The 15,304-nt window shown below is 45.0% G+C and overlaps 1 protein-coding gene across 5 annotated transcripts; it reads left to right on the top strand.

The window, feature by feature from the left end:
- Positions 1 to 232: 232 nt before the first annotated feature.
- On the top strand, positions 233 to 13,678 carry LOC110304622 (zinc finger protein 354A). 5 transcript variants are annotated; one of them, XM_029484241.2, is made up of 5 exons: positions 233 to 337; positions 1,006 to 1,088; positions 1,804 to 1,930; positions 2,399 to 2,497; positions 10,191 to 13,678. In XM_029484241.2, the coding sequence occupies exons 2-5, from the start codon at positions 1,056 to 1,058 to the stop codon at positions 11,651 to 11,653; spliced, it is 1,722 nt and encodes a 573-aa protein (XP_029340101.1). In that variant the 5' UTR covers positions 233 to 337; positions 1,006 to 1,055; the 3' UTR covers positions 11,654 to 13,678. The 5 variants fall into 5 exon arrangements, with proteins under 5 accessions (XP_029340101.1, XP_029340103.1, XP_021031704.1 ...); XM_029484243.2 differs by lacking the exon at positions 1,006 to 1,088 and adding an exon at positions 720 to 975; XM_021176045.2 differs by having other exon boundaries at positions 720 to 1,088.
- Positions 13,679 to 15,304: the final 1,626 nt, after the last annotated feature.

Here is a 15,304-nt window from a genome sequence, read left to right as displayed (position 1 = left end):
CTTTCCATTAACCTGCAACATCTTTTATTATTTACCTAACAAGCAGGTGTTTGGTTCCCGGTGTCCACTCTCACCTTCCAAGTAAGTAATCTGTGCTTCCGACAAACCGAGGAACTTCAAATCCCAGAATCCCTGGGTCTCGAAGTGGACTACATTTCCCAGAGGGGTCCGCGGCCACCACCCTCTGGACCCCAAGATCTGACCCCCCGTGAGCCTTCGCGGGTCTTAGGACGTCTGTGGCGCGGCTCAAGGCTCGGGGCCAAGGTCCCCGTGCAGAGTCTTTAGGCGCGGCGGCTCAGAGCATATGTGAGGTGCGGCGGGAGCCGGGCGAGGGAAGGTGAGTGAAGGCTCGATGTGTTCCGACGTCAGACAGGGGCTGGGCTGGGTTCAGCTCGGTGGCCTCCTGCGCATCCCCCGCCCCGGAACGCGCGCTCCCAGTGGCCTCGGCCCTGGAGTGCAAGTGACCTGCTCCCCACCGCCCGGGCAGTGTCCATGCAGGCTGTGTTTTCCGTGCAGCTCTCTTGTCCTGGGCTACTACTGGTCCCCTTTCTGGAGTTTTCCCCTGGTATTCTGGAAATCGATCTCTGACAGCAGCAGTGCAGTTGGGTGGGCAACGTGTTTTAAGGAAGAACACCGTCTCTGCCCCTCAGATCTGAGGGGGTCGAAACCGGAGGCGCCCCCACTGTGGCCGCACTCAGACTTCAATTTCCTTCCCAAAGGGGCTGGAAAGTGCCTGCTGAGATGTGATGAACAGTCTAAGGGTGTTCACACGAGAGCTCAGTGAGTCCCCTCGGTTATGGAGTACAGTGTCGCCTGAGTCTTGCTTCTGGAAATCCACGGACAAGAAGACTGGTGACCTGCCGATTCTCTGATGCCCACCCCCAGCTCCTGGTTCCCTCTCTTGAGGCAGAAGAGCCAGGCTCAGCTGATGGGACACTTTGGGAGATGCTGCTTCTGACAGGTGCCGAGCAACAGGTACTACTCCTTTCTTCTTTCCACCCTCAGATCCTCCCTCATCTTCACCCATCTTTGGAAGAAGAACCTTCAGAAAGAAGATGGCTCCTGAGCAATGGGAAGCGACATCTCAGGTAAGCACCTTGCCGGTTCACATCATAGCAGAAGGAGCGGCTTTTGTTTGGTTTTCCTTCTGACAGTTATCCATGCAGTTCAGCCTTCACCGGGTTTCAGCGCCCATGCCCTCCTTGGAGCAGTTGGTTCTCTCTCCGTGGGTGGTCGATTCTGTGGGGAGCACACCCGATGTTCACAGTTCTAGTCTTCTGTATCTCTTGATAAACAGGCTATTGTTGCCTGGTGCCAGTCTGGTGTATGCCTACAAATTCCACAAGTAACTTGCCAGGTACCTGGGACAGAACACACATACGTGCTTGAGAAAATTCCTTTTTTTCTGGCCCTGCCTCCCGCACTTGTCTGTGTTTCTTTCTCTGCCCTTACCAAGATTGGTTTTCTATTTTTTCTTCGTTCTTCTTGACAATCCTTATGTTGCTTCCCAAGCCTTCTCCAGCCTGTGGTGGTTGGTTGGTTGGTTGGTTGGTTGGTTGTTGTGTTGTTTTTCCCACTTTATGGGTTTTATCTTTTGCTTGTACAATTTCCATGAAAGTTTTCGTTTCTTATTGTGTATGTATGTGTGATGTGGTATGTATACATGTGTATATGTGTATTCTCATGTACTTGGTCACGTGTTTGGATGGCTGTATCTCTGTGTGAGGATATACATCTGCACATGTGTGTCAAAGCATGAGGCTATAGGGTGGCTTCTCCCATGGAGTTGTCTGTCCCTCACAGGTGTCGGTGACATTTGAAGACGTGGCCGTGCTCTTTACCCGGGATGAGTGGAAGAAGCTGGTCCCCTCTCAGAGAAGCCTGTACCGTGAGGTGATGCTGGAGAACTACAGCAACCTGGCCTCGCTGGGTAAGAGAGTGCCCTGTGGGCAGAGACTCACGAGCGAGACCTCAGTGCCTTCTTCCCTGAATGGAGATTTCATTGTGAAATCTTAGCAGAGTTTTGCCTTCGGGTCTTACAAATATGACCTTATAAGTAGGCATTGACACATACTTTGCACAGCAGGCCTGGAACTGCCCATGTGCAGTGGAGCGGGCGTGGCAGTGAGGGCACCGCTTCCCTTGGTATGAAGCAAAGGTTCATGGTCCTGGCATCTTCCCAACCAGCAGTCATTCCATGCTTGCTTGGTTCATCTCTCAGCAGAGAGCTTTGTTCCATCTCTGGAACCTCTTGCCCATCTCCTTTGCTACGGGTTTTTCTGCAAAGGGCCGTGTGAGGGAAACATTTGAGGCTTAATTGATTTCTGCAACTTAAGAGATTTTCTCAGTCCTGTGTGGTTGTCTGGCTTCTGGTTACTGAGCTCATCTTGTCTACAAGCAGGATTCCCGTTTACCAAACCAAAAGTGATCTCCCTGCTGCAGCAAGGAGAGGATCCCTGGAAGGTGGAAGAAGAAGGCCCTGGAGGCTTCTCTCTCGGTGAGTGCGTGCGCAGGCCTGGCAGTCTATGCAGGCTCCAGTATGGCGAATAAGGAGAGGGTGCAGCTTAGAGTGTGGGTTGGAAAATGTCTTCAGGTTCTCAGTCCACAAGAGGTGGCCGGGGGTGGAGGGGGTGGGAGGCTGGAGAGACAGCTCAGTGGTTAAGAGCACTGACTGCTCTTCCAGAGGTCCTGAGTTCAAATCCCAGCAACTACATGGTGGCTCACAACCATCTGTAATGAGATCTGACACCCTCTTCTGGTGTGTCTGAAGGCAATGACAATGTCTTATATATATAAAATAAATAAATCTTTAAAGAACAAAGAGGTGGTCAGGGACTGGGATGGAGCTCAGTGGTAGGAACACCTGCCTGGCACACAAAAAGCCCTGGGTTCAACTCACAGCACACACACACACACTCACCAATGAAACAAAGTAAACAAACAACTCAATAAATTATCCTTGAATTAGATAGGAGCAGTGGAGGGAAACTGAAATCTGGGCTAGCTCTGTTGTTCTCTTCTGACCACGCCCCGAATGAATTTCTTGGGATCTTTTTTTTTTTCTTGTTGGTTGTTTCTGAGGAGGACTGTGTTTTCAGAGCTCATTTAAGAAGTATGGTATATTTAAGGGATGATAAAGAACTCACTCAGGTTGGAGTTCAAAATGTAAAGGAAAAGGAAAGGGTGGGAAGGCTATGCATGTAGGGATCCTGTAACGAGGGCCTTGGTGCTGTTCCGAGAGCTGTGTCCTGGACATGGGCAGCTGCAAGCATCTGCACTGCAAATGGCCACTGTACTTGTGGGTAGCTCTCAGAAAGCTGGTTCTAATCAGAAACAATTCAAAGGTCTCTTAGTTAACCAGCTGAAGAAACTGTGGTATGTCCTTGTTCTGGCAGCCACCATCTCAGAGAGTGTCAAGGAGTGAGGCGGGTTTCAGAGCACTGTTGAGATTAGATTGAAAGAAAATTGTGTGCACAGAGAGAAGGGCGAGGAGGCAACAATGTACCCTTTAAAAATGGGCCCGGAAAAAGAGTCTTTATTTGTATACAATGCTGTAAGTTGTTACAAAGAGCTGTTACATTCAGGAAGTGCTGTGAGGGGCACTATGGAAGATGGATTGAACTTGAGAGGCAGCCAGACAACCTTAGGGCGCCACTGCAGGAATGAAGGGAAAGCTAGCGGGGTCTAGATGAAGGCCTCTGCTTAGGGCTTTAGAGAGACCCCGTGTGATGATTGGGGGGGGGTGGTTTTCATTCAGCGTATAAGTGAAGTGCTTGGATACGGATCTCTGGTGGGGGTTTCTATAAGGGTTGGAACTCACAAGTGAGATCAGAACTCTTGGACCCTTGAGCCCCCAGCCGGGGGTTGGGATCCTGGAAAACTGTTTTTGCAAGGTGGTTAAAAGAAAAGACCTTGTGAGCCAGACCTGAAGTGACCTAAAGGGAGGCTCAACAGAGGTGTTGCTATGGTGATAGAAACTAAGGGCCAATGAGTTGGGTAAGATCCCTCACTGGTGAACTCACAAAGTTACTTTTCCCTTCAAAACTAAACAAATACAGGGCTCAGTTCTTTAGTGCCTTGGCTGCTTTTGTAGAGAACCTGAGTTCAGGTCCCAGCACCCACCTAACCATTCATAACTCCAGCTCTAGGGCTTCTGATGCCCTTCTTTGATCTCCGTGTGCCTTGGGGATGCATGTGGGACACATGCAGGCAAAACGCCCTTACACATAAAAACGAATCACTTTTTAAAAAATGTAAAACAGCCTTTGTTGTCCCTGGGTTTGTAAGTCTTAAACTGGAGGTGAGAGGCCATGGCTTGAAGGGTGTCTTCCTTTGGGTCTCTTGCTTAAGAATTGGCGCAGAGCCTAAGCAGTGTGGCTGTGCTCTTCCTGCATAGCTACACTAAGAATCATGGGTGAAACCACTTGTGTATCGAACAGGCTTGGCAGGTGTCCAAATGCACAATATTCCAAAATCTGGACATTTTTAAATTCCAGAAATGGTTTAGTAATCACATCTCCAGTGAGAGATCTCCCCAGCCCCCTTTTCTTTTCCTTTTATCATCTTTAATGTCAGAAGCCACCAAGAGTCTGCTGAACCGTGTGGGGTTGTCAGCCATCTGCTGGTCTATCAGTGAAGCCTCTGGGGTTGTAATCCATTCAGAGGAAGGCGGCTTTTCCTGATTTTACACAGGTGCTACCATGGAGGTCAGCCACAGCCTTAAAACTAGCGACTTCTGTACCATGGAGCCCAAGGCAGAGTCCTCACCATAGTGGTCACCCTTGTCTAATGTTCTGCCTCAAGGATTTTGTACCTGACTTATCTATCTGCCTTCTCTTTTTCTTGATGGCCAAGAGCTCTTGTGGTTGCCTTCCTGGGTTCCCCAGGATTCTGCCCAGGGCTCCTTCCTCCATGTTCTTCACCTCAGCAGCCTCATTCTCCTTCCATACCATTCCTGCATAGCACATGGGCACGTGCGTGATCTCTGTCTTCCTCTGCATCTGTATCTGGAGGCAGCTTGTTTCGTTTATTTCCATTTTCTAGTGCTGGCCAGAGTAGGCTTCTGGTTATGCAGAAAATATAGGAATAACTTGCACCATATAAATAAAAGGAAAAGCCCTCTTTAAATAGTGAAAGCCAAATGAGCCAGTGACTAATACAACATAGAGTATTTCCACAAATGCCTTTACATCAGCGTCATTTGGTTTATTTGTGGTTTCTGTGTATCATAAGGGTGAGACTACCTGCGAACAATGTTTTTAACCTGGGTAGGGTCATGTGGGTAGTTTTGACACATTTATGGATGACATGATTGATAGTGGGAATTACTTTAGGCTTACTTTTGTGGAAGAGACGTAAGGGTTCACAGTGATGTGAGACAGGTTTGGCATGGCCCTGCTCCCTCTGAGATACCAAGACTGATGCTTCTTTAGCCTGTGGCTGACCCTTGAAGATCCTGCCTTGACCTGTGGCTGACCCTTGAAGGTCCTGGCTTGAGTGTCAGACAACTCCAACCAGCACTCACAGCCCATCCTCACCTGCACTCTCACCGTCTAAGGAGAATTTTGGTGGTTCTCTGTGCGCATATTACCCACTATTAGTAATGATCACATGGATGGGTATGGAGGCTCATGCTTGCAGTCTTGGCACGCAGGAGTCTTAACGCAGAAGTGATGGTAGTTTAAGGCCAGCCTGTGCTACATAGTAAGTTCCAGTCCAGCCTGGACTAGAGTGAGATCTTGTATTCAAAAAGAAGAAATCATGACGCAATGTGATCATTACTTAGAACCTAAGTCCTAACCGTTTCACCAAGTAACTCAGCTGCGCTTGGTTCTCAGAGAGAGCAAAGGTGGAGTGGTGTGTTCGTGGATGTGGGGGTTCTGAGTGGGGCATACAGAGCAGTTAGCATATCCACAACCTGTGACTGGCCTGGGCCCCAGTGGAAACTGACATGGGTGGGAGAGAGTTGATGTAGGTCCTTGTAGCTGGGACTGCTTTCATTATAAACAAAGGTTCTCATGCTCGAGTTCTTATTCCCCTTGGAACCAGGTTTTACACGGGCTTTCCAGGTCTTCCTGCCTTTTCACTTTGCCTTATTTCCTGAGACTTCCAGTTGGTCTCCCATTTACTGCTCCACTAAAAGAAATCTTCTTAAATTCCATGCTACCTCCATCTCCTGCACTTAAGACCAAACTCCACAGCTGTTACATCTGTGCAGAGGGCCTAGGTCAGTCCCTTGTATGCTCTCTGGTGGCAGTTCAGTCTCTATGAGCCCCTGTGGGCCCAGGTTAGTTGACTCTGTGGGTTTTCTTGTGATGACCCTTCTGGCTCCTTCAATCCTCCTTCCCCATCTTCCACAGGATTCCCCTAGCTCTGCTTAATGTTTGGCTGTGCATCTCCGCATCTGTTTCCATCAGTCACTGGGTGAAGCCTCTCTGATGACAGTTATTCTAGGCTCCTGTCTGCAAGTATAGTAGAATGTCATTAATAGTGTCAGGGGTGGGCTCCATCTCATGGCATGGGTCTTAAGCCGGGCTGGTCATTGGTTGTCCCTTCCCTCAAATTCTGCTCCATTTTTAACCCCTCCATATCTTGTAGGCAGGACAAATTGTGAGTCTAAGGTTTTGTGGCTGGGTTGGTGTCCCCATTCCTTCACTGGATGTCTTACCTGGTTACAGGAGATGGCAGGTTCAGGCTTCATATCTCGCATTGCTAGGGGTCTTAGATTTCTGGGAGTTTCCATTGTCTATGCTTCCCCCACCCTCATCCCCAATCCTTTTGTCTCTCCCAGTAATGTCTCTCTCTCTGTCCTCCCCCTCCCCACCTCATCCCTCCTATTCCCATCCCCACCTTTTCCCCAACCCAGGCCCCTCTCTCGGGGAACATTTTCTTAATTAAGATTCCATTCTCTCAGATGACGTTAGCTTGTGCCAAATTGGCATTAAACTATCCAGCACACCAACCAAGCCATATACCCAAACCAGTCTTCAGGGTATTTGACATAGCTAATCATTTGTTCCTCTCTGGCTCCTGGAATACCATCATCTCCCAGTTTCCTTAAATGTTCAGGAAGTCTGCTGATTTCTTTCAGTTCTTTAGCTTTAAATAGAATTTGTAGGCTGATGATTCCCAAATGCCTGTCGTCAGCTCTGACCTTTCCCCAGGTCTCTAAAGCAGCACACAGCTATTTCAGAGTCTCCTTGCCTTTTCCTCTGAAGCCCTTCAGCTATCACAAGTAGACCTGAAGCAGACCCCTAGGGCTTCCCATCCTCTCCTCCCTCTTCTTGGTGATTGGTGCCATAATTCATTTTCAGAATTCATAGGCATGATCTTAATTAATTGTCTTCTTTCCTTCCTAGTACTCTGTTAGACCATTAATCTCAGTCCTGATAGCAACTTCATGTGTATTCCACCCCTTTCTGACCTACACAACCTCAGCTCCCTAAAACCTTCATTTGCTTTCACTTCTGCCCCAGGTCTCTCTGTTCTCTGCCAACTCAAATAGTGCATATTTCCCCAGGCATCCTATTGTGCTTGGTATAAAATTCCACAGCCTTTACCAATATTCAGGAGGCCTTGCATACTTTGCTCTTTAACCATTTTTCCTTTTGTTCCGTACATTCTAGGCAAGGTCAGGGTCTTTGCTCCATCAGAAGTCAACTGTACTTCTGTTTCTCCTGATGGCTTTGCCTGGGACTCTCTCCAGATAACCATATGGCTTCTATGTACTTGTTTGTCACTGCATCCTCTCTGCCCATCGAGCACACACATGTGCACATGCACACATATGAAAGTGTACGTGTCAGCAGTGCTGGAACCTCGTCTCACTCAGAACATTATCCAGCCACAGTGTGAGAGAGTGAGGGTGAATGGAAAGGTGGTCTCTACATATGTAAAGATAGACAAGTAAAATTAAACTGGACTGTTCCAGAAACTGCATCTAGTTCAGCATAGCTGACAGCAGCCAGGGGAGGGAGGTGTTGGCAGATGTAGACAAATCTTTTATACTTTTACAGTTCACAGTGAGATGAATCCTAGACCTCATCAATGACTCATTGGCATTCTAACAGAGATCTTAGAAGAACATGCAGCACGGGAAGATCTGGATTTAGGCAGGATGATCTGGTTGTAGTGTAGAGGAAGTTGTCAGAGGCAAGACTCAAAGCTAGGGCATTAGTTAGGAGACCATGGTAGAGACAGTAATGGATAGGAAAGAGAATGCCTTCTCAGGGCCTCTTAGTCACTGTTCTATTGCTACAAAGAGACACCATGACCATGACAACTCTTAGAAAAGAGAGCATTTAATTGAGTGCTTGCTTATAGTTTCAGATATGTTCCTTAGCATCATGGCAGGGAGCATGGCAACATGGAGTTAGACAGAGTGCTGGAGCAGTGGCTGTGTAGATATCCTCATCCACAGGTGGCAAGAAGAGAGAAGGGAGACAGACAGACAGACAGACAGGGCCTAGCATTCGCTTTTTGAAATGTCAAAGCCCACCGCTAATTACATACTTCCCTCAACAACACCACACTTCCTAATCCTGCTAATCCAAACATTTCTATTCCCTGGTGACTAGACATTCAATTATATGAGCCTATGGAAGCCATTCTTATTGAAACTAAGACATTTTATCTATGGGGAAGATGCACGTTCAGTTGCTGACTGCAGCGCTCAGAACTCTGGCAAGGGCAAAGTATCAGAACTGTAGCCTTTCTTTATAAGAAGGCCTAAGGCAGTGTCTTAGACTCTTCATTGCTGTGACAAATAGCTGGGAGAAAATGTTTAAAGGGGAGAGAATTATTTTGTCATGTGGCTTTATGGATTTTAGTCCATAGCTGCTTTGCTCCCTTGCTTCTGGGCCTGTGGTGAGGCAGGGCATCATGTGGGTGAGCATATGGCAGAAGACAGCTGCTCACCTCAGGGTAGTCCAGAATTTGGGGGAAGCAGGGATAAGATATACAAGATATTCTTCCATTAACCTATTCTTCAAAGAAAGTTCCACCTCCTGACTTCCACCACTTCTGTATGATACCATTGGGTTGGAAACCCATTGGTGATCCAGTCACTACCCTAAACCAGTCAGCTAGTAGTGAGGCTTTTAATATATGAGCCTTTAGTTGACAGTTCAAACTCAAATCATAACACCAGTCTTGCTTGATGCATGGATAAGGCTGTCTTTACAGCTTACAGATCTTGACATTATGCCTGTTTTGTGGCACCTCTGTAGAATTAAGGTAATAATGTCTTCCTGGGTAAACTAGTTTAGAATTCTCTCTAATCTATGTTGTGTTTGAGAAGGCAGGTTCTATGAGGACTTGTGACTAATCTATATGAAATTCATGTTTAAGTGGTCAAGAGTACTTGACTTTCTTCAAATTAGGTAGGTATAAATAAGAAAAAAAATACTACACAAGCCAGATGTGGTAGCACATGCTTATATTCCCAGTACTCAGAAGGTAGAGGCAGGAGGATTGCTACAAGTTCCAGGCCAGCCTAATCTGTCAACTTAAGCTGTATAGTGAGACTTCATATCAAAACAGAAGTAATAATTGTGTGTGTGTGTGTGTGTGTGTGTGTGTGTGTGTGTGTGTATGAGATACCATCAAGAGGATTTGTAAGCGGTAGAATATGCTGATCTGCTTGTTATATGTAGAGAAGTACAGAATAATATATCAGTACATCAGAAGTGGTCATCAGTAATCACAGTTCTCGGGAGGCTAAAGCAAGACGTCATGAGTTCAAGGACAGCTACATGGAGATTGAGATTCTGTCTGAGAAAATAAGAAATGCTGGCTGGAGGAATGGACCATGTATGTTTGGAGTCAAGCAAGCATTCTCATAGTAAACTTTTGAATTGGATCTGCAAGATATTGTTGGCAAGAAACAAAGAGGGCAAACTTAGAGGTAACAGTGTAGGTGACTAACATGAGTCCTCTGGGTTCTAGATACTACACTTTCCAGCTCCTTGGCCCTGTTTAATCGCCATCTAGAAATGGATTTGCTTTTTTTTCTTTCACTTTACTTCTGTTACCATCAATTTTGTTTCTATATGAACTCTTGGGTCTACCCTCTATTTTTAACCACACACCAAGACTCTATTTAAGTAGCATTAGTATTTATCCACTCAACATGTCTAGTCTCAATAGTCAATTTTTATGTCACATCTTTGGTTTCCTTTTTCCCTTTCTAGGACTGAAGTGCAGTCAGAGAACCACTAAGTCAACTCAAACACAAGACTCTTCATTTCGGGAACTGATTATGAGAAAATCTAAAAGAAAAGAACCTTTGAACATGAAGTCAGAAAATCTTTCCATACATGAAGGCGAATTAGAGGAAAAGTGGGATATGAATGCCTCGACTATAGAAAGAAGCTATAAAAGCGATGAACTGAGCCCAGAGTCACATAGAGAAAAAAGGTCATCAAAATGTGAAAAGCAGATATCATATTTATCTAATCCACTAGGAATCACCCCAGATAAACGCTATAAATGTAGTATGTGCGAGAAAACTTTCATTAACACCTCATCTCTTCGTAAACATGAGAAAAATCATAGTGGAGAGAAATTATTTAAATGTAAAGAATGTTCAAAAGCCTTTAGCCAAAGTTCAGCCCTTATTCAACATCAAATAACTCATACTGGAGAGAAGCCTTATGTATGTAAAGAATGTGGCAAAGCCTTCACTCTCAGTACATCCCTGTATAAGCATCTAAGAACCCACACTGTAGAGAAATCCTACAAATGTAAGGAATGTGGTAAATCCTTTGGCCGAAGGTCAGGCCTTTTTATACACCAGAAGGTCCATGCTGGAGAAAACCCTTATAAATATAACCCAGGGAGGAAGGCGTCTACTACTCTTTCAGGATGCCAGAGAATTCATTCCAGAAAGAAGACCTACTTGTGCAACGAATGTGGCAACACCTTTAAGTCTAGCTCATCCCTTCGTTATCATCAGAGGATCCACACCGGAGAGAAACCTTTCAAGTGCAGTGAGTGTGGTAGGGCCTTCAGTCAGAGTGCATCGCTTATTCAGCATGAAAGAATCCACACCGGAGAAAAGCCGTACAGATGCAATGAGTGCGGGAAAGGCTTCACTTCTATCTCAAGACTCAATAGACACCGAATAATTCATACGGGGGAGAAGTTTTATAATTGCAATGAGTGTGGCAAAGCCTTAAGTTCCCATTCAACTCTTATTATTCATGAAAGAATTCACACTGGAGAGAAACCATGTAAATGTAAAGTTTGTGGGAAAGCCTTCCGACAAAGTTCAGCTCTGATCCAACATCAGAGAATGCACACTGGAGAAAGACCCTATAAATGTAATGAGTGCGGCAAGACCTTCAGGTGTAACTCATCCCTAAGCAACCATCAGAGGATCCACACCGGAGAGAAACCATACCGATGTCAGGAATGCGGGATGTCATTTGGTCAAAGTTCAGCTCTTATTCAGCACCGAAGGATTCATACTGGTGAGAAACCCTTTAAATGTAACACGTGCGGGAAAACCTTTAGGCAGAGCTCCTCACGGATAGCACATCAGAGGATTCACACTGGAGAGAAACCCTATGAATGTAACACATGTGGGAAACTTTTCAACCATAGGTCATCCCTCACCAACCACTATAAAATTCACGTGGATGAGGACCCTTAAAAAGTACATTTGCAGGTGTAAAAGCCTTAAACCAAAGCTCTTCAGAGAATATGTGCTTGAGAGATGGGGGGTCTCTATAATCATTTAGTTATTGTCAACTAAATTCCATGGATAAGTTTTATGTAACAGGTAGGAACAAAATGTTCATGCCTGTCTAACACTTTAAAAAAGTACTTGAGATCCAGGGGTTCATACGTGTAGTCCTGGCTCCTGGGACCCAGAGACATGAGGATTGCTTGACTCCATGAGTTTGAAGCAGCCTCAGCAAACCTAGGGAGGTTTCCATCTCAAAAGATCAGTGACCTGAAATGGAGAATTCACAGGTGAAGACCTTGACTTCGGGTATTTGTAAAATGGTGCTTTTCTCTCTGCAGCAGTGTGTGCTAGAAACAGTTGTAATTATAGGCATCTAAGTGAGCAGAGGAGTGCGCTGGACTTCTCAGTAGCAAAACACTAAATTCTACTGTGGTGATATTTTTTATACCACTTTAATAACATTCAATAGGGATCAACTCATTTTTAAGAAAAAAGAGCCAAAATAAAAGATTAAAATGAGCTGTAATCTACCTCTTAAGTCTCTGAAACATCTCCTTTTCTTGACCGATTTCAAATGTGTGTGGATATTATTAAAAATGAAAAATAAAAAGCTCATCTCCTGGTATTGTGAATTGGAGAAGTGCACCTAGTTATTAATTCTGTTCCCAGAGGTTTTTGTTGTTGCTGTTGTTTTGATCACTTCAAAGTCATGTACTACGAAATTCTACCTTTCACCCATGTGCTGTCATCTAGGTCATGTGTTAAATACAGGAATAGCAATTAAGGAGTAGCTCAGTGGTTAAGAGTGTTCTGCAGTTTCAAGTGACCCAGCCTCAGTTTCCAGTACCCATGTCAGGTGGCTCACAAACACCCCTACCTCCAGGCAGATCTGATGTCTCTAGTCCTCACAGGCAATTGCACACATTGCATATTCGTGTGTGTGTGTGTGTGTGTGTACACACAGTTTAAATCTTTCTAAAAGTGAGAAATAAACTCAAAGTTACTAAGAACATATAAGTTTTAACCACACACGCAAAACCGTTATCAGAAGACATGGCAAATCTAACACATGTAGGAAAATGCTGAAGATCTTGCTGTTATTTAGAGCTGCGTGTGTGCCCCCCAAATTTATGGGTTGAAATGCTAGACTCTAGGGTGATGCAAAGATTACTAGACCATGTGAATTAGCTCCTCTTTAATGGAGTTAGTGTTGTGGTGAAATAGTAAACTCTTTTTCAGCTGTCTCTCAGACAGCATAAGAAGATACCTGTGAAAGGTATGTTTTCGCCAGACAGCAAAATATCACCCCTTAAAAGTGTATTTATCAATATGAATATCTTTATTAACATCACTGGATTTAGTATCACCTAGAGGACACACCTCTGGTTATGTCTTCGAGGGTGTTGCTAGAGAGGTCTACCTGTGGGGCAAAGAACCATCCTATATGTGCGTGGAATCATTCCATGGACGAGTCCTGGACTGAAAAAAAAAGCCAGCTAAATAGAAGAACTTTTCTGTTTTCAGCTCCATTAAAATTTGAGGCAGCAGCCTAATGCTTGTACAACCACAAGCTCCTCCTACTACTCTTGCTCTCCTAATGTGATCAGACCTGTGCTAATTGTAACTGTAGTGACATTGTATGCATGTATGTATGTGGGTATGTATGTATGTATCTATGTGGGTATATGTGTGCAGATATATACATATATATGTTATATGTATGTTTGAGACAGGGTTTCTCTGTGTGAAGCCCTGACTGTTCAGGAATTCACTTTGTAGACTGTCCTGGCCTCAGAGATCTGCCTGCCTCTGCCTTCTGAGTGCTGGAATTAAAGGCATGTGCTACTACTGCCTGGCCTATATTTGTAATTTTCAGTTAAAAATTAAATTCTTCATTTGCAGTAGCCACAGATCCTCCATTGAAAAAAGTTGTGTTGCCTTTTGCTGATCCAGACCCCAAAATTATTTGGTGTGACAATTTTCTGCAAAATGCTCTCTCTGTAGGGACCTGGGAAGACAACCATCTCACACCAGGTAGCACATCACATTGCTGGTAACTACACAGCACCTGGAAATAAAATGTCAAATCAAATGAGATGACCCACATCTCTTCCTGCCAATGGCTAAGGTTGGAGGGAACACAGAACTACATAGAGATGAATGCTCACAACTTCCTGGGCAACCTGAGGTCTACAATTTTAGTACATTTAATGTTGATTTAGCAGATTATCACTGGCTAGATAATTTATAATGAGATGAAAGTTTTTGCAGTAATGATAGCTGAAAAGTCTACACCGGGTGAGAGCCTTACTACAACATAATCTGGCTGAAGCCATCTCCCGATACTCCATAATAACAACAATCAATTCATCTAAGTGCTCTACCACTCACTGATGTTATATTGGAGATTTTGTTTCCAACACCTGTACTTGGTGGTGGTTGTAGGGGGGCCGTCAAACAATTGCTTCTCATATCCTTTTGGTGGACCAGCCTGACTCCATCTTAAAGTTAAACGCCATTTGTTACAAGCTCAAAGTAAGCTCATTTCTGTTTGCTGCAAAATTCAAGTTAACTGTGATTTAACCTGTTTCTGGAAATTGACACATTCCCCACTCAATGGAGTCTGACTCACACCTCAGATGTACTCCATCCTGATGAGATGTCTGCTAAGATGATCTTTCAGACAATCTAATTGGCTGCCTGCTTCTATAAAATTTGCTTGCCGAATCTCTACATCACCAAATTCTTTTGAAAGCTCTCAGTTTATACTTTTTCACTATAGAAAGAGTCCTGAAAAGTGAACCCACACTGCTCTCTCAAATCCTGACTCTGAGAGTCAGTCCTATGCATAGTAAATAGAGCTTGCTTAATTGGCTTTAATTTGGGTGTGTGTGCCGGGGGTTGTTCTTGCTTGGTGGGATGAGCACTTTTGTTGTGGCTCTTATTGTCAGTGATCAGAAGGGCAGGATGGCTCATCCAGGTGCTGGATGCTATTCCAGAGAAGCTAAAGTTTGGTTTCCAGTACCCACAGCGCTTGTTTCAACTACCTGTTTCTCCATGGTGACCCTCTAGTGACTGATGTGAGAATTGAAGTTGGATTTGAAGTACAACAGAACCAGAGTACTCCAGGTGATTATAGCCCTGGAACCCTTTACTGGGCTTCTTTGAAGCTTTTATTCCAAGATATCTCAGTGCTCAAAGCAGGGACAGAGAAGCAGTGATCAACGTCCAGATTAGCTCTCATCACTCTCAGCAGATGTCCTCAGAGGGTAGGAATTCCTACAAGGGGGTCTTATACCGGGACTTTCTTGGACCTGCCAACAGTATACATAATGATACAGAGCTTTCCAATAGTTTAAAGCTTAGGACTTTTGCTTGGACATTCTCCCAGCTAGCTCATCTGACATAACCTGACTATCTTGCCCATGACCCACCAAATGGCTAGCTTGGACAGTCTCTCAGTTCGCTCGCTCTAAACATTTCTTTGTTCAGCTCTGGTCCATCTGTCCCAGTGTGTATCTCCCCTCTCCACCTCTGCCCCTGATTGCCCACTTCTTTCTTCTCTCCCTGTGTCATTCTCTCTGACCGGAAGTTTTATCCTCCACTTCCTGCCCA

This window comes from Mus caroli, unplaced genomic scaffold (assembly GCF_978045245.1).
Source record: "Mus caroli unplaced genomic scaffold, Mus_caroli_1 scaffold_13, whole genome shotgun sequence".
Classification (NCBI taxonomy): domain Eukaryota; kingdom Metazoa; phylum Chordata; class Mammalia; order Rodentia; family Muridae; genus Mus; species Mus caroli.
This window is presented reverse-complemented; position numbering and strand designations above follow the sequence as displayed.

Excerpts from the sequence above, each read along its gene's own strand:
- LOC110304622 (XM_029484241.2), top strand. The coding sequence starts at position 1,056 with ATGGCTCCTGAGCAATGGGAAGCGACATCTCAG. Across the intron at positions 1,089-1,803 it reads AATGGGAAGCGACATCTCAG|GTGTCGGTGACATTTGAAGA; the intron begins GTAAGCACCTTG and ends TGTCCCTCACAG. Across the intron at positions 2,498-10,190 it reads CCCTGGAGGCTTCTCTCTCG|GACTGAAGTGCAGTCAGAGA; the intron begins GTGAGTGCGTGC and ends TTCCCTTTCTAG.